General features: G+C 39.2%; 1 protein-coding gene across 3 annotated transcripts in view; it reads left to right on the top strand.

Moving 5' to 3' along the window:
• The window catches only part of CRB1 (crumbs cell polarity complex component 1), a 208,812-nt gene that overhangs the window by 170,496 nt on the left and 16,120 nt on the right, over positions 1 to 22,196 (top strand). Inside the window, exon 11 of one of the 3 annotated variants that reach the window (XM_019430494.2) lies at positions 3,559 to 3,685. The exons of 1 other annotated variant lie outside the window; for it this stretch is intronic. In XM_019430494.2, the coding sequence (XP_019286039.2) occupies positions 3,559 to 3,685 (127 nt within the window). The remainder of the gene's footprint in view (positions 1 to 3,558; positions 3,686 to 22,196) is intronic. One more of the 3 variants, XM_019430500.2, reaches the window with a different exon arrangement.

The raw sequence follows: 22,196 nt of genomic DNA, 5'->3' as shown, positions 1-22,196 counted from the left end.
GAGAGAGCACGTGAGTGGGGTAGAGGGGCAGAGAGAGAGAGAGAGAGAGAATCTTAAGCAGCCTCCATGCACAGCACAGAGCCCAATGCAGGACTCAATCCCACAACCCTGGGATCATCACCTTAGCCAAAATCAAGAGTCAGATGCTCAACTGACTGAGCCACCTAAGCACTTCTATCTCTAGGTGTTATTATTTCCACTTTTCCTTTACATAAACTGAGGCTGAGGGATTAAGTTACAGGTCAGATGTATCCAGGTATATGCTGCAGAAGGGTTGAGCTGCCTTCAAAGCCTGTGCTCATCTTTTGAATGTGCTCACCTAAATGAATAAATCTATGTTTGCAACAATTAACAGAAAATGGAAAAAGTGCTCCTTCATCTCATATGCCATTCAGGATAAGATAGTAATTTCTGACCAGAATTCCTGCATTGAACAGATTGCATAAATTAGAATACAAAGCACTTGACAATGAGATTTTGACTGATTAATTTTTCTCAAAAGAGTAGTTAATAAAATAATAGATATATTTGTGCTCCGTGACAATTACAGTTTTGAATTTTCTTTTTTCCAGCTGGCTCTTTGGGCACTACACAGATTCAGCTCTTTTGCCTTTTTACAAAACAGCAGGCAGTCTAGGATATACTTACATTTTGCCCTTTCAACGTTCAATGACAAATCGAGTTCCTGCCTTTACAGTCTGCTTCCAGTGGTTGGCTCTAGATGGCACGGGCAGTCCAAGCATATATGTGCATCGAAAGACATAACCTTGGATCATATTCTACTTTTTATGGTACCAATTTTTACCATGCCACATATTGCTAACACAGAGACCATTCAATTGGCCTCCAATTCCATACACCTCTGAAATAGTGCAAATATTTCCTTATCCTAAATTTTGAAGAATTCTTTCACTATATTTAAGTGCTGGTTATTCCCTGCCTCAGTGTCACAACTTAATGTCACATTAATGTTCAATGGCACAATGCATAGACTCATCCAAAGCCTTGGATGATTTTCCTCTGCTATTCATACATTATGCCTATTTACAACAAACATTTCCTTTTCCTCCCACATTTGTTTAAAAAAATAATCTTTAAAAATGGGGTGGGGAGAGAACACCTGAGTGGCTCAGTCAGCTAAGTATCCAAGTGTTGATTTTGACTCAGGTCATGATCCCAGGGCCGTGGGATCGAGCCCCACATTGAACTCTGCACTGCCAGCATGGAGCCTGCTTGGGATTCTCTCTCTCCTCTGTCTCTGCCCCTCCCCTACTCATGCTCTCTTTCTCTCAAAATAAATAAATAAACATTAAAAAATAATAATGGGGCACCTGGGTGACTCAGTCGGTTAAGCATCTGACTTCGGCTCAGGTCATGGTCTCACAAATTGTGGGTTTGAACCCCACATCAGGCTCTGTGCTGACAGCTCAGAGCCTGGAGCCTGCTTCAGATTCTGTCTCCTTCTCTCTCTTCCCCTCCCCCTCCCCTGCTCATGCTCTGTCTCTCTCTCTTAAAAATAAACGTTAGAAAATTAAAAAAAAATATTGCATTTAAATGCAAATTATTGGGGTGCCTGGGTGGCTCAGTCGGTTCAGCATCCAATTCTTGATTTCGGCTCTCGTCATGTCTCATGGTCATGAGATCAAACTCTTGTGTTGGGCTATCCAAGACTCTCTCTCTCCCTCTCCCTCTACCCCTCTCCTGCTCACACACACACGTGCACACTGTCTCTGTAAGTAAGTAAGTAAGTAAATAAATAAATAAATGCAAAGTATTTGTTTAAAATGTGGTAAGAAAAGGAAGCTCCCAAGTTTTCTTTCCTCTCCCAAGACTCTTTCATCTGGATAAACTTCTCTGTGGCAAATGGATTTCTAAAAGAGTGAACACGTGCTCAATAGCTTCTGTACTTTTCAAAGTCCTTAGGCATCGTTAGTTAATTCGTTGCATGTTAATGGATTTATTTATTTTGATTTTCCATGTATTAATTAACCTCTAATGAAAGCTCCAATAATGTTTATAAGGAATATGCATGTGTGACACACCATTTAGTTCCAAAGAGAAATAGATAAGAAATGGAGAAAGAGTAGCTGGAAGAGGCCTGGAAAATACTAGATAATCTCTGAAGGCCTAGGGGAATGTGACTTCCATAACGCCAAAAGATATTGAAAAGCTGTCTTCCTGCAAATTGCCTCCTCTTCTGCCTGGCTAACCCCCCAACTTTATAGTGTCATCCTGGCAGGTTGTAAATGATGAATGGTGTGGACACTCTGGTCCACCCAGGACGGAGTGCTTGGCAGGCTCTCGCAAGTTGTCAGCTTTTGTTCAGATCTAATCGGAGAAGTCTCCTTCCAGGCCAGAAGCCGGAGCCAAAAAGGGAAAACAGAATGTCTCAGCTATGCTTGGTATCCAAGGGGATAAGGAGCTGTTTTTCTGGGAAGAAATCTTTTTCTTTTTTCCTTTATACCTTGGGTTGGGCCTCCCCACTCACCCCTTCATTTCTCTTCATTTTAAGCCTAGTGATTAGCTGATGATTCATGCATGCAAGTGGTACCTTTTGGGAGGTGGGGAATGAAAAATTGTTGACGTTACGCTTCGACATTGTAAGCTTCTCTTTAGGGATTCTTGAAGCTAACATTTGATATGAATTTCCCAAAGTAAAAGAGATGCCTTAGTTACTGCTCTATCCTGAGACCTAACAGCGTGTTTGGCGAATGGCAAATGCTAAATACATATCTACTGAATGACTGCATGAGTGGCTGGCGAATTAATCGGTGAATATACGGAAGAACAAGTTGTTCCATAAATAACAAGAGTAGGTGAAAGATGACAGCATCCCAGGGAAGAGGAAAATTTCAATACACTTTTTAGAGTTGCTATATCACTTGTTTGGGAAAACTTGGCTTTTGAAAGTCGTTCTGACTATTTAAAAATGACACTTAGCTATGAAACATATTTATTAGCAACTGAAATTTTCTAAATATCTACTTTTGCTTTTTGTTAAAAAAAACAATGGGATTCCAAAGGAAAATAATCCCAAATCTCCCAGAATAAACCAATTCCCCCCCCTAGTTTTGAAGGACTTTCTTTCCCCCCACAGCCTGAAGGCCTGGATTCATTAGCAGCCTCGCAGCCGGAGCCTGGGCCTGCTCTGTATCCTTCAGGTTGGCAAATTCAGCCTCACCCATGGTTCCTATGTGCCCCCAATAAACTGACCCACAAGTGGCAAAGACCCTAATGCTCTTCAGGAACAAACTGGTTTCTTCAGGTTTTTCTTGGTTTCTCACTATTTGCACCTGTTTTCTCATTCTAATTGTGTGTGTGTGTGTGTGTGTGTGTGTGTGTGTGTGTGTCTACAAATCGTTTCCCTTAAAAACAAAATTTGTTACGGGAATTTTAAGGAATCTCTCCCCCGTTATTAGGAATATGTAAGTTGCGTGGCAACTGGTAAATGAGACTGCACTGTTCCAAGTAGGTGAGGTGAGTTTTTTCCTTTCCCCATTTCACAGCCAGTTTGCTCAACAAAGACCAAGGCTTCTGCTGGTTCTGTTTATTTTCAAGGTGTGAAAAGGACATCGATGAGTGTGCCTCTGATCCCTGCTTCAATGGAGGTCTGTGCCAGGACCGGGTCAACAAGTTCCAGTGCCTCTGTGATGTCGCCTTTGCTGGTGAACGCTGTGAGGTAGATGTGAGCGGACTCTCCTTTTACGTCTCTCTCTTACTCTGGCAGAATCTCTTTCAGCTTCTTTCTTACCTCATTCTGCGCATGAATGATGAGGCAGTTATTGAGTGGGGTGAACCGGAAGATTATTAACATTCATTTGGACATTCCCAAACTTAAAAGCCGTTGAATTTCAAGAAATGCCTTGACTTGTTTTAGATTCTGAAAAAGAAAATAAAAAACTAACTACCTTGAAAATCAAAATAAATTCAAGGGCTAATTAAGCGATCACGAGCATAATATGAGAATAGCAAGTATTTACCTATTTCAGCTATACATGTAAAAATTTTTCTTTTTTTAAAGTTTATTTTATTCATTTTGAGAGAGAGAGAGAGTGTTGGGAAGGGAGGGGCAGAGAGAAAGGGAGAGAGAGAATCCCAAGCAGGCTCTGCGCTGTCAGTGTAGAGCCTAACTCAGGGCTTGAACCCATAAATTGTGAGATCATGACCTGAGCCAAAACCAAGAGTTGGGCTCTTAACTGACTGGGCCACCCAGGCGCCCCAAAAATATTGTTCTTAACATAACCAGAAACATCTCATCATTGAGTGTACTCAGTAAGATACGTTATCATTCTGAGTGCTTCCATATGTGAATGACCACTATGCTAAGATCACATTTTCTCCCCCATTCCACTGCTGTGTGGACTTCTGTAATGTTAGTTGCCTCATTCACCCTGATCCTAAGTCATTTATATTCTTTCATTCCCATCTATTATTCATGACCTGACAGTTTTAAAATTACCGATTAAACTGTTTTTCATACCCGTCTATGTTTTAATATGTTGTTATTCAAATACTGCTTCGGATGCTGTGTCTCCCTCTCTCTCTCTCTGCCCCCTCCCCCACTCACTCCCTGCCTCTCTCCCTCTGAAAAATAAACATGAAAAAAAAATTTTTTTAATGAAATGTTGCCAACCCTCTGGTAAGTTAAAAAAATATATATATGTATTGGGGCGCCTGGGTGGCGCAGTCGGTTAAGCGTCCGACTTCAGCCAGGTCACGATCTCGCGGTCCGTGAGTTCGAGCCCCGCATCAGGCTCTGGGCTGATGGCTCGGAGCCTGGAGCCTGTTTCCGATTCTGTGTCTCCCTCTCTCTCTGCCCCTCCCCTTTTCATGCTCTGTCTCTCTCTGTCCCAAAAATAAATAAAAAACGTTGAAAAAAATTTAAAAAAAAAATATATATATGTATATATATATATTTGTATATGTATATATATATATACATATATATACATACATATATATATACACATGTATATGTATATATATATATGTATGTATATATATGTACGTATATATATATATACATATACATATATATAAAGAGAAAGAAGGAAATCACACGAAATCCCTAAAATATAGAAATAAAATTTTCTGGTATAATTGGTATCAAAACTCAAGTGATAGCTCACCAGTATGATTTCTGATTCCCCAAAACCTCTCCTCCAATAGAATGACGCATAAGCACTATTTCCATTTCTTTTTCCTACAATACTTTCTATTCAAATAGAGTAACTTTCTGCTAATTGCTTATAAATCTATGAGCTTGCTGACATTTCTATCAAATGGACTGACTCGAATTGTTTTTCAAGGCATATTTAATTTTAAAAAGTACTATCGTATATCCATACACCAAAAATATATATTATAAAACTTGATTTCTTGGAGGCATGTTTTTCTAAAATTTACAAGTAAATGCGTCATCTTTGAGTATCTTTCTGAAAAAATAATAAAAGCATATGGAAGGTGCGGAAAGTACCTTCCATAATTAGAATATATTTGGCATTATGTTTTGTAAATATATACCTGAAATGATGGATCTACTAAGTCTACTAAGTTAGTATATTAACTAATGAGATATGCAAAAATTATTTATTTATTAGCTTTCATAGAGTAAATAAAATAGTAATTTAGAAAATGCTTTATTTGATATTTTTAATTGCTTCCACTGGCATGTTAGCATTTCTGCTAAATATCTTTGTATGGATGCCCCCTTTCAAAGGAGACATTGTGTTCATTTAAAGGGAAAGTGGTTTGACCCTATGAATTAATTTAGAAAGCGACTACAGTAACAGTGACCAGACAAATATAATTGTGTAAATGTGTCTATGTCTTTAGGAGCTGCCCTGGTTTGAAAACATGAGGGTGATTTAGCCATCAGGTGATAGCCAATACTCATTTATTCCCAATTGTTGTTTTTTTTTTTTTAAAAACTTGTTTTTCTGTGGAAATGACCAAGGAAAACCTAAATATACTACTCAAAACAAATCAAAACAAAAAGACAAAATGGTATACTCTAAAAGCAAATGAGATGTGTTCAATTTTATTTTTCAATAGCAATAAAACGTTTTATGCAGAAAATTCCTATCCTGTAGAATACTGGCAGTCATTTCAAACTAGAAGCAATTGATTTTGAAGTCTTTCCTTAATCCCTATGCCTTTCCCTCACATTCAGGCAGCATGCAGACTGCTGTCTCAGATGGGTCTGTTCCAAAGTTAGACTTTGTGACAAGAGACTTGGGGAAAACCTTCATCAATATTTGCATTCCCAAATATTTGAAGTAAACATAAAGTAGATTATGGCCAAAACTCATACATACAGTTTTCACATTGACTCCTTTTGGACATTCCTGTAAGGATGTATTTACAGGCCATTACAATGTGATTTGTTACCTTCCAAGTATATTTGAGTCATTCACAAACTCTTTCTCTGTAAAATTCTGATCTCTGTTGTCACTGTAACTGTCAATTGCTTTTCTGTTTTCCAAATGTCTTGTCATGAGATTTCTGACTTAAAACAAAAATACCTTCCTTTTTCTTGTCATTCTTTTGTGTTTTTAATTGCATTGTGTGTGATTATGGCTTTTACATATTTACACAGAAAAATAAAACTGGTTCCTGTATCTCTACTTCTCATCCTCTGACAACTGTCTTCATTTTCCTTGACTGTGTCTTGCATGCAAAGATGTCCACAAGCCAGGCATGCGCATATGTGTGTGCACGCACACACACGCACATGCGCACACACACGCGCGCACACACACACACACACATCACATAATGAACACAGAATTGAGGTCTCCTCCCCCACACGTGTCCCTGCAAGTAAATACCTTCAGCCATCAAAATCAAGGTCCCGTGTACTTTCCCTGTCTGGTTAGTATTCCTCTAGTTGACATTCTAGAATTGATCATATCCCTACTTATTTTTACTATTGGTTTACTTTGCCCCCATAGTAGACTTGGTTCAACCTGGGTCCCAGGAGGGGCTATCTCACCTAAATGATAGAAATTCACACAAACTCCTCTACAACAAGTTTCTGAAACAGAACCTGTATTTAGTTGAATACCAGATAATTTCTTTTTGCTTATTTTTAAGATTTGATATCGGAACTAAACAAGGCTCTGTCTCTGTTTTTGGCCGTGCCTCTTCCTTCTTTGTGTGTGTGTGTGCCTGAAGAATGGTTTTTATTACCCTCCTTTTTAGGGTGTAGGGAAGTAGGGAAAATAGGAACGTTTGCAGAAATTAGCATTTTGGCAACATGAAGAAATAATTAAATTCAGGTAACACTGAGGACAATCAAAATCTCCCACCTTCCAAAATCTTCACCAAATCGTGTTTAAAGATCCTTTTGCCATTTCTGAGTTTTAAAATCGAAGTTATTCAGCTTAATTTTGCAGAACGAAAATGGAGTCTTTTTTGGAAATGGTGAGACATAACACTTGAGTTTAGTGATGTAGATGGGAAACCAGTGAAGAAAACAAATCTGTGTTGTTCAACTACCAAAATTACTACTAATATGGACTATTTCACTTCTCTATTTTTTTAATCGATGCAACAATAACTTAACAAATACCTCCCATGTGTAATGCTCTGGATTAGGTACTGAGAATACACGTGTAAATTAGACACAGTGCTTGCTCACAACGAATTGAAGGTCTGGTTGAGCTTGTGGACAAACAGTGAAGGAGAGTTCCTGCATCAGCGTTGGGCTGAAACTAAGCACCAGCTGTAAAGGAGCACTTAGGAGGGGCTTTTTTGCCCAGTCTTAAAGGTGGATGTGGAAGGTCAAAGAAAGCCTAAAACCTAAGCTGGGATTCAAAGGTAAACAAGTGTCAAGGTGTGGCAGGAGGGATGGAACAGTAGAGACTTGTTTCTGGCAGAGGGGGCTGCAGAGGGCGTAGGGTGGCTGGAGCCTGAAGTGCAGTGGGAACACAGTAAAACCGAGGCTGTAGAAGAAGTGAGTCCTTGGAAGTCAAATCACTCACCGTGGCATTTCTCTAAAATTAATGGGGAGTCCTTAATGGGGTTCGATCAGAAAAGTAGCATGATCATACTTTCACTTTAGAAACATCAGCCGGGCTTCTGTGTAGATGAGTTAAAAGAAATGCAAGACTGGGCCCAAAAAGACACATTTAGGAGGCTGTTACAGTAAACACAAAGGCAATGTAGAAGAGGGGTAAATTAACAAAATTTGAATCTATAAGACCTACCTCATGATTGTTCGGAGAAGGTGTAGTTCTGAGGGGATACTCCAGTTAAATTTTGTGAATATTATTTAAAAATATTTGTTGACTTAAGGGACCCCTGGGTGGCTCAGTCAGTTAAGTGTCTGTCTTTGGCCCAAGTTATGATCTCATGGTTCGTGGATTCGAGCCCCGCATCGGGCTCTGTGCTGACAGCGCAGAGCCTGGAGCCTGCTTCGGATTCTGTGTCCTTCCCTCTCTGCCCCTCCCCCACTTACACTCTGTCTCTCTTTCTGTCTCAAAAATAAATACACTTTTTAAAAAAATAAAAAAGTAAAAATATTTGTTAATTTAATAAATGAATATGTATAAGGTTCAGTGGGATATCCAAGTACAGTTATTAATCAGTGTGAATATTCCAGTCTGGAGTTCAAGAGATATAGCTGAGTTGGGTGTATAGATTTGGGAGTCATATTATAGATCTGTTGACCTTTTGTATTCCATTCTCCATATCTATAATGCACTTGCATTTTTTTCTTAGTATTTTTTCCAGTTTTACTGAGATATAAATGACATAGAACATGTGTAAGTTTAGAATGTGCAAGTTGCCAATTTGACACACTTACATGTTGCAAAATGACTACCACCATAGCCTTTGCTAACACCTCCATCTCATCACATAATTACCATTTCTTTCTTTTGTGTGTTTGTGTGTGTGTGTGTGTGTGTGGTGAGAACATTTACCATCTATTAGCAACTTTTTAAAGTTTATTTATGTATTTTGAGAGAGAGAGCTTATGTGTGAGCAGGGAAGGGACAGAGAGAAAGGGAGAGAGAGAGAGAGAGAGAGAGAGAGAGAGAGTCCCAAACAGGCTCTGCGCTGTCAGCACAGAGCCCCATGAGGGGCTGGATCCCGCAAACCATGAGACTATGACCTGAGCCAAAATCAAGAGTCGGACACTTAACTGACAGAGCCACCCAGATGCCCCTCTTAGCAACTTTTAAGTATGCAGTACAGTAGTATTATGCACTATTAGATGCCATGCTGAATATTAGATTCCCAGAAGTCACTCATCGTATAACTGAAAGTTTGTACCCTTTGACCAGCATCTCCCCATTCCTCACCCTCAGCACCTAGCCACCATTCTACTCTCTGCTTCTATGTTTTGTTCGGTGTTTTTAGATTGTACATACTAGTGGGATCATACAGCACTTTTTATTTTTTGTCTGACTTATTTCACTTAGCCCAATACCCTCAAGATCCAAATGGCAGGATTTAATTATTTCTTGTGTGGAATAGTGTTCTATTACACTTACATACCAGATCTTCTTTATTCATTCATCTGTTAGTAAACATATAGGTTGTTTTCATACCTTGGCTATTGCAAATAATTCTGCAATAAACATGGGAGTGCAGCTATGTCTTTGAGATAAGGGTTTCATTTCCTTTGGATATATATACCCAGAAATGGAATAGCTGAATCATACGGTAGTTCTATTTTTAATTTTTTAAAGAATCTCCATACTAGTTTCCATAGTGTCTGCACCAATGTACATTCCCACCAGCATGCATCAGGGTCACCCTTTCTCTACCTCCTCCCCAACACTTGTTATGTCTTGTCTTTTTGATGACAGCCATTGTGACGGGTGACATTGTCACTATAGTTTTGATTTATATTTCCATGATGATTAGTGATGTTGAACACCTTTTCATGTGCCTGTTAGCCATCAATGTGTCTTCTTTGGGAAAATGTCCATTCTGTTTCTCTGCCCATTTTTAACTCAGATCAGGGGTATTTTGCCATTGAGTTGTATGAGTTCTTTATACATTTTGGATATTAACCCCCAATCAGATATGATTTGCAACTATTCTCTTCCATTCCATAGGTTGACTTTCATTTCATGGGCGGTTTCTTGTGCTGTGTGGAAGCTTTTTAGCTTCATGTAGTCCTACTTGAATACTTTTGCTTTTATTGCCTTTACTTTTGATATCAAATCCAAAAAAATCATTGCCAAAACCAATATCAAGGAACTTACACCATAAGTTTTTGTCAAGGAATTTCACAGTGTCAGGTCTTACACTCAAGTCTTGATCCATTTCGAGTTGATTTTTCTATATGGTGTGTGAAAGGAATCCAGTTTTATACTTTGGTGTGTGGCTATCCAGTTTTCCCGACACCATTTATTGAAAAAATAATCCTTATTTTTGGCTTCTTTGTCAGAAATTAATTGGCCATAGAAGGGTGGATTTATTTCTGGGCCCTGGATTCTTTTTCATGTGTCTATGTGTCTGTTTTTATGCCAAGCCCATCGTGTTTGACATCAGGAAGCATGCCTCCTCCAGCTTTGTTCTCTCTTCTCAAGATTGCTTTGGCTGTTCAGGGTCTTTTGTGGTTCCATATAAACTTTAGGATTGTTTGTTCTATTTCTACGAAAAATGCCATTGAAATTTTGATAGGGATTGCATTGAATCTGTAGATTGCTTTAGGCTTGACATTTGAACAAAATAAATTCTCCCAATTCATGAGCACAGAATATCTTCCCATTATTTGTATCTTCTTCACTTTTTTTCATTCATATTTCATAGTGTTTAGTGTACAGGTCTTTTACCTCCTTGGTTAAATTTATCCCTAAGTGTTTTATTACTTTTGATATTATTGTAAATAGGATTATTTATTAATTTTGGATAGTTTGTTATTGGTGTATAGAAGCACAGCTGCTTTTTGTATGTTGTAAACCCCTAGAAGTAAACATAAGGAAAGAGTTTTATAATATTGGTCTTGGCAATGATTTCATGGGTATGGCACCAAAAGTACAGATAACAAAAGCAAGAATAGATATCTAGAACTACCTCAAACTTCATATTTTCTGCACAGCAAAAGAAACAATCAATTGAGTGCCTTTATCTTTCAGTCTGCTAATGTGATGTATTACACCGGTTATCCATTTAGAGAGCCCAGTTCATGCTTGATCTCACCAATCATGAAATCATGATCTAAGCCGAAATCAAGAGTTGGACACTTAAAATGACTGAGCCACCCAGGCGTCCATACATCCTACATTGATTAATTTTTATATGTTGAACTGTCTTTGCATCCCAAGGGTAAGTCCCACTGGATCGTGGTATATAATCCTCTCAGTATGCTATTAATTTTCTTTTCTAGTATTTTTCTAAGATTTTTGCATCTATGTTCATCAAGGATATTGGCCTATGGTTCTCTTTTCTTGGGATGTCTTTGGCTTTTGTGTCAGGGTAATGTTGACCTTATAAAACGAGTTTGGATATTTGTCTCCACTTCAATTTTTTTTGAAATGTTTGAGAAGGATTGCAGTTAATTTTTCTTTAAACGTTTGTTAGAATACATATGTTTTCACTCTTATGTGGATCCTGAGAAACCTAACAGAAGACCATGGGAGAGGGGAAGGAAAAAAAAAGTTAGAGAGGGAGGGAGCCAAACCATAAGAGACTCTTAAAAACTGAGAATAAACTAAGGGTTGATGGGGGGTGAGAGGGAGAGGAAAGTGGGTGATAGGCATTGAGGAGGGCGCCTATTGGGATGCGCACTGGGTGTTGTATGGAAACCAATTTGACAATAAATTTCATATTAAAAAAAATGTTTGGTAGAATTTACCAGGGAGGCCATCTGGTCCTGGGCTTTCTTTGTTGGGAGGTTAAGTTACCACATTTCTACCACCCCAATAATTGTTGTGAAAGGTAGAAAAGGAATAGATGATACTGTTGAAATTGTTAATAATGAGACGCACTTGCACAGCTTTCAATTTTAGAGGCTCTCATATTTGTAAGTCCAGTTTCTCCCCCTCATGATAACTCTGAGAGGCATTATTATCTTTACTTTAAAGATAAATGAATAGAGATTTAAAGTGGTCACCTGAATTTGTCTGGACCAAGTATCCGAGAAGCATCAGAACTAGGGTGTATCCACACCATTTGTTTCCAAGTCTAATGCTAAAGAAAGGCTTGAGGTCTCTGAGTGAGGAGCCAAGAAAGGGATGTTGAGGCAATTAGCAGGAATTTCCCTGTTATTGTGGTCCAAACTGGTCAAAAAAAATATGTTAGCCGTCATCAAGAATGGTTTGGAAAACCAAGTAACAACTCCTTTCCAATACAACCCTAAATTTGTGGTGCCTATAGCTTGTTGCCACATCTCTCGAAGGAACTGTCACAAATAGAGACAATAGCGAGAATAACTAGAATACCCGGAGAGAGAAGATTTGAGGAGCGAGCAGACATGTCTAATCGTTAAAGTTAATCTTTATCTCGGCTAAGTGAAGGGTCTGAACATACGTGCAAACTGATGGAGGGCCTGACTGAAGGAACCTGTTCAAAAAGTCCCAGAATTCCGGGGTGGGAAGTATTCATTGAGACCTTGTAAGTCTAGCAAGTAATAGGAAATTCCCCTTCACACTACAAAATTTATAGAACTCATTAAACTAAGAGAGGAAAGCAGAAAGTAAAAATAAACTCAGTAGGGATTTGGAGTCATTTGTGAATGACAGAGTCACAGATGGTTTCTGAGAGGGTGAGAGCCGTGCTTGATCATAAAGGCTGATGTCAAGGATGATGCCAACTGGCCCACATCCTCAGGCTTCTGTAAGAACAGAGCACTGGCCAGTGGCACGGGAGGCTTCCTCTCTCTGGCAGTTTCTTTGTGCTCTCAATTTGGCCTTCAGGAAAGAGGTACCCAGAATGACATTCTCTACAAATTATTATTTTAAAAAGCACTGTCACTTATCGCTGAGTTTCCACTAATTAGCATTCAGGAAGGAGTAAATATAGCATTAACATAAAAAACGGTTCTGGAATGTTATTTTGATGTATTTCAATCACTGAAATCAGGTCTGATTCAGTTCACTCATCTGTTTTCCTTTCATCTTTTCACACATTATTAAGACTTCTGCTTCACCAAGTATAATTAATGCTCTTCATTTCTTAATGTGAGGTCATCACCACTAGCTTCACAGAATTCATGTAACATAGACTTTCACCTTCAGTGCACATTTCTTCATGTGTCCAAAATAAAACAGAAACAGGTGATGGAGAGTGGGGCTCCGGGATGAGAGGTACAACTGGATTGGTTGGTGTTAAGCCACAGACAACTGCGAGAAACAACCAGGCTGAAGTTTGTCACCGAATTGACTAGCTAACCAAATCAAACAGCTTTTTTAGGTACCTGTCAAATTAATCTCATCATCTTTTAAATCTCCCTGATGGGATCACTGCATTGCTATAATACTGGACTTTGTGGAAACTGGTGTTTAAAATATTTATTTATCCATTTGTCCACTATTTATCAAGAATCTGCTCTAGGCAAGGCTCTGAGCCGAGCATGGGGAGCAACCAAAATGTACACAAAAGTTGTGTTCTTGCTCTCCAAGAGCTTAGGCAGGAGAACTGACTTCCGTGTGTAGCCCCGCCCATAGAGTTTTATAATTTTGTAGATCATGAAGATACTTGACATGTTCCTTTAATGATGTATGTTGGTTATGACAAGGGTGACTGCATTATTTATTATTTGACTGGAGTATTATGAGAGTGAAAGCAAGAACTATTAATAATCATGCTGGGACAACAACCTAAACTGATATTGTTCTGTGCAAACTGAGTTATATCCTAGTTATTGCCCAATGGGGAATGCATTATGTTTCACTGGATACATTTCCATTCTCTTCAAAATGTAGTTGAAATTTATGATAGGTAATTTCAGAAATTACGTGTACATGATACAACCAATTAGTTGGCCAAGTGACTCAAAGCAAACAATGAAGTCAATTGCATCTTGTTAGTTATCATTTTCTTGAATATTCTCCATTGTTCTATACTCAAGAAGAACTCTGGCATTGGCTCGATATATTAAGAAAAGAGTGGGGCGCCTGGGTGGCTCAGTCAGTTGAGCGTCCTTGGCTCAGGTCATGATCTCGTGGTTTGTAAGTTTGAGCCCTGCGTCGGGCTCTGTGCTGACAGCTCAGAACCTGCAACGGATTCTGTGTCTCCCTCTCTCTGCCCCTCCCAGCTCACGCTCTGTCTCAAAAATAAACATTAAAAAAAGTTAAAAAAAAAAAAAAAAGAGTAGTGATCAACCAAACTGAAAATTTCTGGTATGCAATTGAATACCATGCTGTTGTCTAGTTGAACGTGGCACAAATTTAATTTTTCCTATTTTTTCATTTTCATTAATGGGGCGTGTATATTCTTATATAATATGGCTTTTCTTCTTGAATGACTTATATTGTCATTAGGAAATGAGACTTCGGCTCATTGAATCCATTGCTGATCTTTTTTGTAAGACTAAATGGAATGACTTGTAGAAAACTAGGTACACTCTGGGGAATTTAATATATGAAGAAATTTAAATATCAAGATAACTGAGTTAAAATTAGTAATTTTTTAATATATTATTTCTACTTAAAACTTTCATGACTCATAATATATATTTATGGATATATGCAGATTATTTTCTTAACTTTCATGAAGACAAGAAGAATTCTTTATTTCTAAAGGGCATAAAGTTATCTTTTACTCACAGTGATAATTTCTGAATCACAGAGTGTTTCATGTAAACTGTAGAAATCTATCAGAAACTAATCACATACAGAAAAGAAGCAATATATTAAATACAACTCATCCAAAAACAAATAGGCTATTTACAGTAAAGTATATTTGATCATTTGGAAAGCACATTCATGATTGTCTCATTGTCTCCCTGAGTGTAATTTAGTTCCACATGTGGCTCTGAATATATATTCCTTATACCCATTTCCTGTAATATTTCTTTGATAATCCTATGCAGATAGCAAGATTATGTTGTAAAAGAAAACCGAGGTACCAGTATATTTGTTATTCAAAGTTGCAAAATACATCTTAATGCCTGATAAATGACTGAAATCACTAGTTGATATCTAACAGGAAAAATTACATTTTTTTAATTAAAAAAATTTTTAATGTTTATTTTGAGAGAGAGAGAGAGAGACAGAGTGTGAACGAGGGAGGGACAGAGAGAGAGGGAGACACAGAACTCAAAGAAGGCTCTAGGCTCTGAGCTGTCAGCACAGACCCCGATGTGGGGCCCGAACCCATGAACTGGGAAATCATGACCTGAGCCAAAGTCAGATGCTTAACCAACTGAGCCACCCAAGTGCCCCAAAAGTTATGTTTTAAAACTAAAATGTTTCTTTGAATTTTTTAACAGCCAGCACCATGTTATATATATAATAGATACTAAATAAATATTCACTAACTTACCGATATAATGAGCAAAGTGCTTTTGAGGTAAGTTCAAAGTGGCAATTTCTCACTTAGAGAATTGTGTGTGTGGGTATATATTCAACCTCTCCCATAGTTATTGAAATTAATGAAAGTGATAGTACATGGTACATACAGAAAGTTGGCCCATTTTTTCCAACCAATTTTGCAAAATGAAAAAGGCAAGTCTTGGTCATTAGTAAGAACTTTGGTAATGAGATTGTCTTAAGGATAAGTGAGCCACACTCTCCATTAGGGGAACATTTCCATCCAAGAATCAAATGCGCAGAAGCCCTATTATTTATGCTGAAGTGGAATTTGATACAGATCGCCCCTATCCTGAGCCGATCCCAGAGGAAGTTTTTTTTTTTAATTTTTTTTTAACGTTTATTTGTTTTTGAGACAGAGAGAGACAGAGCACGTATGGGGGAGGGTCAGAGAGAGGGAGACACAGAATCCGAAACAGTGTGCTGAGCTGCCAGCACAGAGCCCGACATGGGACTCGAACTCACAGACCGCGAGATCATGACCTGAGCTGAAGTCGGCCGCTCAACCGACTGAGCCACCCAGGCGCCCCGAGGAAGTTTAGATCCATAAAGACACGGGCTCACACCTGTAACATAATCATCTGGACACCCAAGGACGCTCTCAGAGCAGCCCGCAGGGATATATTTAATTTGACTTCCTTTTTGCATTTAGAAAAGCATTACATTCTATCAGATGGACAGAGCACCTCAAGATCTAAGCGACTGAGAAGAGAAGCATCATTTCGCTTCAAAGATAGATGCAGTTGAATTATTAAAATCATGTCCTGTTAATTCATCTTCTCTAAAGCAAGTAAGAGCCCACCACTGTTGGAATTTTGAAAAAATGACATTTTATTTATTTTCCTTAAGTTTATTAAGAGAGAGAAGAAGAGGAGGGGGACGCAAGGAGAGAGGAAGAGAGAGAGAATCCTAAGTAAGCAGCTCAGCACTGTCAACATGAAGCCTGATGCGGGGCTGAAACTCACATACCCATGAGATCGTGACCTGAGCTGAAATCCAGAGTCACATGCTTCACCGACTGAGCCGTTCAGAAGCCCCGAAAAAAAGACATTTTAAAGGATATGTTGCTCATTTCTTTTGGAGCCTTAAATCCTTATTTCATTCCTCTTTGCCTGGTCAAATGTATATGTTCTGAAAACTCGCCAGGGAAGCATTCCTTGCTTCTCTCCCCTACCCAGTCAGTGCTGGGAGTGTCTTCATGTTTCTACACCATGCTAAGTACACCTCTATCATAACGCTTCATACTTGTGGAGGGCTCACTCTGAGCCAGGCATTATGCTAAAGTCATTACACACATTGTCTTCTTTATCATTCACAAAAGTCCCAAGACAGGAAATCGTATTTTCCATGTTACTGATGAGAGCACAGAGTCAGGGAGCAGTCAAGCACGTTTCCCAAGAATATCCAGTTCAGAAGTTGAAGGACACGAATTCACATTAGTGGGGTATGTGTACGTCTTACCAGTAAGCAATATGGCAAAAGTCTTTATTTACTTGTCACCTTGTCCTCCATCCTGGGAGCTACAGAAAGGTGGACAGAATGTCTCGTTTAACTTTGTAATTTCAGTGCCTGATAGAGCAGATGCTTCAGTATTTACTGAAGGAGTAAATGGATGGATGAACGGTATGTAGTGTGCACAAACAGAGAAACTCTGGTGTTGCCAGAGGTGGGGAGAAAAGAAGTTTCACACAGAAGATATATGATCCTCAGGGGCTCCTGGGTAGCTCAGTCAGTTAAGCCTCCAACTCTTGATATCGTCACAAGATGTGATCTTGCTCTCGTGAGATCCAGCCCTGAGCCAGGCTCAGCGTGGAGCTTGCTTGGGATTCTCTCTCTCCCTCTCTCTCTCTCTCTCTGCCCCTTTCCTGTTCGTTCCCCCCCCAAAATAAATAAATAAACATTAAAAAAGTATACATGATCCAAGTCTTAAAGAATAAGCAGCAATTTTCTTGGCAAAACAAACACACATTTTCCCTTGATGTGTTTTTGTTGTGTTTTGTATTGATTGTTTGTTACCAAATTGTTAATTATATTGATTTTCACTGAAGAAATTAAGTCACAGATAAAGTTGTGTGCCTGTTAGCAAAGAGAGCTCTGAATGCCCAGGTTCTTATTCCTACTATAAATATCACAGTACGTATATAATTGTCCACTGCTTTGGTTGATTATTCGTTCTTTACACAACTGAGTTTTTATATTTGAAAAGGAAACCTGGAAAATCACTGTCAGGACATACACTTCCATAGGGACCAGTGAGCAAGGCTTGGAGATAGGAGAGATGGGAGGAAATTGATGGCACTGGCCTCAAAAAGATAATCAACATCACCCAGATTGTTGAAGAGGCCCTAAGCAATGAGAGACGAAAATATGCTTAGGAAAAATAGGTGGTGCCAGGAGAAAAAGGAGGATCCAGGAAAGAGCTAGAAGAATTTATAAGTAGAAAGAGCCCTGCGGCAGCCACAGGAGCATAGGGAGGTAGACAGAATTAAATGGTATTTACCCCAAGAGCACCATCAATGAGACCAAAACGTACCTTTTTTTTTTTTTTTTTTTTTTTTTTTTATAAAACCACTTGTCAGAAAAGCCTTACAGGGGCTCCTGGGTGGCTCAGTCGGTTGAGCAGCCGACTTTGGCTCAGGTCACGATCTCGAGGTCCGTGAGTTCGAGCCCCGCGTCGGGCTCTGTGCTGACTGCTCAGAGCCTGGAACCTGTTTCAGATTCTGTGTCTCCCTCTCTCTCTGACCCTCCCCCGCTCAAGCTCTGTCTCTCTCTCTGTCTCAAAAATAAATAAACGTTAAAAAAAAAATTAAAAAAAAAAAAAGAAAAGCCTTACAAAGACATCTCCAAATGTTCTCCCTTTTCGAAATTCAATCGAGCCTGAAGGATTTGTGCTGTCCACTCCCACCTCCTCCTTGCCAATTCACCCTCCTGCTAAGCCACCTTCCCTGCACTAACTGTCCTGTGGGATGAGCCCACATTCTGGGCCTCTCCACAGGAAATGCAGTGTTCGGTCTTCACAAGTCCCATGGTGGTGCCTAGAGCTGCCTGAGTCAACGCCTTCCACCCATCCCCTGCAACTGTAAGAAGGAGAATATCTTCCCAAAGTAACCACTCCGCCCACACATTTGTTTCAACAACGTGTCTGACAATGGGTAGGGCACAGGGAGAGAGGGCCAGAGCAGGGAATCAGGTCAATGTAATATATAATCCCAACTGTAATCATTTCAAGGAAACTACAATCTAGTTTCAGAGGGAAAAATAAGACATAGTGGAGACCATTAATCCCTAATGTCGTTCCTGAGTGAAAAGCACAGTAGGAATTCACATAATTTTGGTGACTATGAGCTGTTATAAGAGGGGAAGTTTTCCTGGAACATATGGGAATGAAGAGAGCCCATGAAATATGGGACAGATTATTTGGAGGACAGAAAATGGGAGAGCATTCAAGAGAGACAAAGGTCATGAGTAAAGATGTGCTAGTGGGAAAAAGCTTGGATTACATGAAGTACAGAGAGTAGAGAGGCCTGCCTAGAACAGGGAGACAGTGCTGGGAAATAATGGGATATAAAACTGGATGAATGAAGGGTAGGGCTAGATTGTAGATTAAATCACCCAGGTGTCTGCTAAAATCCAGCCAGAAAAGGAAGAGTCATCCCATAATCCTGTGAGTTCGGCCTGCACCATGGTTTCCTCTGAGCTATTTCCTATCATTTGGGATTGCATGTGAGTCGGCACTCACCTTCTCACCAGAAGGGACCTTGCACCATAAAAAAAAGCAGCTTTCTTCAGTGATGGTTTTACTTAATTAATGAAAGCTTTCCCCTAAGAAAGCTCTCTTAGACTTACTCTTCCCTATTGGATACGAATTATTCCTTGTTCTAGAAATTCTTTTTTCTTTATAATGCTGTACAGACAGGGAGTTTTCCTTGAGCAGATTTTGGGGGGCAGTGGTGGAGGTTGTTTTTTCAAACTAGTTTATAAAAAGACAGATATGCTTTAGCCCAATTTTGTGTTTCTGCTTATTAAAAGTTTTCTGTAGGCATAGTTTTTTTCCTAAGTCTTGCTTTAAAGCGCCTTTTTTTCCTCCCAACTTCATTTGAATCTTTCTAAAGTTCTTATTTATTAATTGAGGATTTTCAGGCCTGTGATGTTTTGGTCTGAGGAGGTTCAAGTATAATCAGATTAAGTCTCCCTTCACTGAAAATGGAGCCGATTCCCTAGTCCAACAGCACTGAAAAGGAGTCTTTGGGGCAATATATTGATGCTGTTATTTTTTTCATTGTCTTTAAGTATATAAAATCAAGAAATACATTTACTCACCTAAAGCACTGCCTCACTGAGCAGATCCACAGAAGATGCACGCTATACCTAGCAGTAGGTGGACTGAACATTTTTGCGACTAAGGCAATCCATTTTTAAAGGTAAGGAAGCCGGAAGACTGAAAGTGACCCATTCACTGCCCACGGGGAGTCAGCAGCCGAGTGCACGGGAAACCCCCTGCTCAGGCCTCAGGTGACCAGGATTCTTCTGCTACCTGTTGTGCCTTCTCTCAGAGTGACCAAAAGTACCCAGCGCGCGATGCCTCATTGAATCCTAACCACTGGTAGTGGTGTAATTTCCAATTCACAGATACAAAAACTAAGGCCTAAACAAATTAATGAATCATTAACTAAAGAGGAGTCATGCAGTTTCCTAAACCCAAAGCCTCATCTTTCTCTCTAATACACAATCTTATTTCCTTTCCTAATCTATAAAATCTAAACACTTAAGAGACCTTTTTCGAGCAGACTGCCCTACCTGAAAATTTTAGAAATGTTAATATTTCTTAATCATAAAATGAGTGTTAAAATAAGGACCACTACAAATGATTTACAAACACACAAGTTTTTCATGAAACCAGTTATACCCAGGGAACTCTGTGGAATCTTTTGAAGAATAGTTCTTGGGGAGCAAATGAGGAAAGAGACTATAAATCTGCTCTGTGCCCCCAGTAGGATCCGGTATCTATTTATTTTTGCCATTAAGTCCTGTGGATGCTAAAGATATTAACAGCTGGCAGTATGTAAATTATACTAATTTGCTGCTTCTTGAGGTGAAAGGTTGTGTGCATTTGGGCCGATATAGCTCCATTGCCACTTAATCACCATTATAAATGCTCTTGAATTACAGAAACCAACATAAGCACCTTGAATTAAATATTTATTTGCAAACTTTAAGTAATAGCAGAGAGCTTCACATTCAACCTGGTGGGGTGAGCTGAAGAGGTACAGGTTCTGTAGAACTGTGTCTAATTTGTCCTCTGCCTTGAGACAGAAATGGTGGTGTATTTCACAGAATCCCTGCCATGGCTGGGGACTACAGGCCACTGCTCCTTGGAGCGAGAAAATGTGCACCTTTGTAAAGAGGCATTCTGCCATGTGAAGAACCCGGATGCATTATGAGAACCATGAAGGTGCATATACATGAGGGCAAAACGTCTGAGTGGCTACCTGTTAGGAGAAAATACTCTGTGAGAGAAGCGTAGGCTGTGTGTTGCATACTGACTTACAGAACGCAGTTGACCAGAGCAGGACATCCCAAGGACACCAGCCTTGGTTCAATTCTCTTTTAAGGATTTGTTCACTGATTTATTCATTCCCGGGAACACAGATTGGAATCAGAATCACAAGTTGCTACTACCATTTTAGTTCCAAGCGTGAGCCAGATTGGGCTTAATGCATGGATCTAGATAGAGCTCTCCTCTCTGCCTGGCGAATATACCGATTATCACCTGGATAGATCACGAGCCGCTCATCGTTTGTGTTGAGGGGTCTGTTTTTGCATTTGTTTTGCATTCGTGTCACATTTATTTATTTTATACCATTTAATTTATCGGGTTGGCTCAAAAAAATTTGAGCACATATGATATGTCATGACCCTTGAAGTTGACAGAGGAGAGAAAGACAATATATTCTGTTTGCATATACTTTTCCAAATATAGAACGGTATTGATCTTGAAATTATACATTAAAGCAGAAGTATAGTATGCCATGAATTGTAGACATCCATGGCAGAGAATATGCCAATTAGAATCTTTCTATCCAAAATAAAAGTGTGTTCTTACAAATAAAAGTAGTTAGATTTTGTAACATTTTATACATATACAACTCTGCCTTCCTTGATTTTCTAGTGATGGTGTTGGATAACCTTTTTGCATCAGACTTTTTATATGGGTGGTAATGTTGCCATTGCAATGAGACAGCTTAAGTGCATTTCAGGGACTAGTGTTTCACCATCTTCATCGACTGGCATTTATTGAATTCAGGGACTATAAATAATGCTTTATATATAGTGAAATATGTGGGCATGTTTTCATATAAATAATGTTGAGGCCATTTTTATATCTACAAAAAATAAGAACTCCCATAAAATAGTTTTGAAACTTAGTGTCTCAGAAGCAGTGTAAAAACAACTCTCCAGTTCTCCCATGCTTGTGGGAACCTTAAATCCTTAGGCAATGGGTGAAATGTGAAAGGTTCCCTTACTCTGCTGCTGAATGTTCCGCAGTGTCTTAAAAACATTATGGACTCCTTCATTCAGTCAGAGGCAAGGGGACCAACGTGTTTTGAGAACCAAGTATAAATGTTGTGGCATCCAGAAGGATTAGCTGCTTTTACTTGGAAGTTAGCAAATGGATGTATAATTTTTAATTATGCATAAATTTCA

Source organism: Panthera pardus, unplaced genomic scaffold, assembly GCF_024362965.1.
Source record: "Panthera pardus isolate Hobbes unplaced genomic scaffold, ASM2436296v1 HiC_scaffold_21, whole genome shotgun sequence".
Lineage (NCBI taxonomy): Eukaryota > Metazoa > Chordata > Mammalia > Carnivora > Felidae > Panthera > Panthera pardus.
This window is presented reverse-complemented; position numbering and strand designations above follow the sequence as displayed.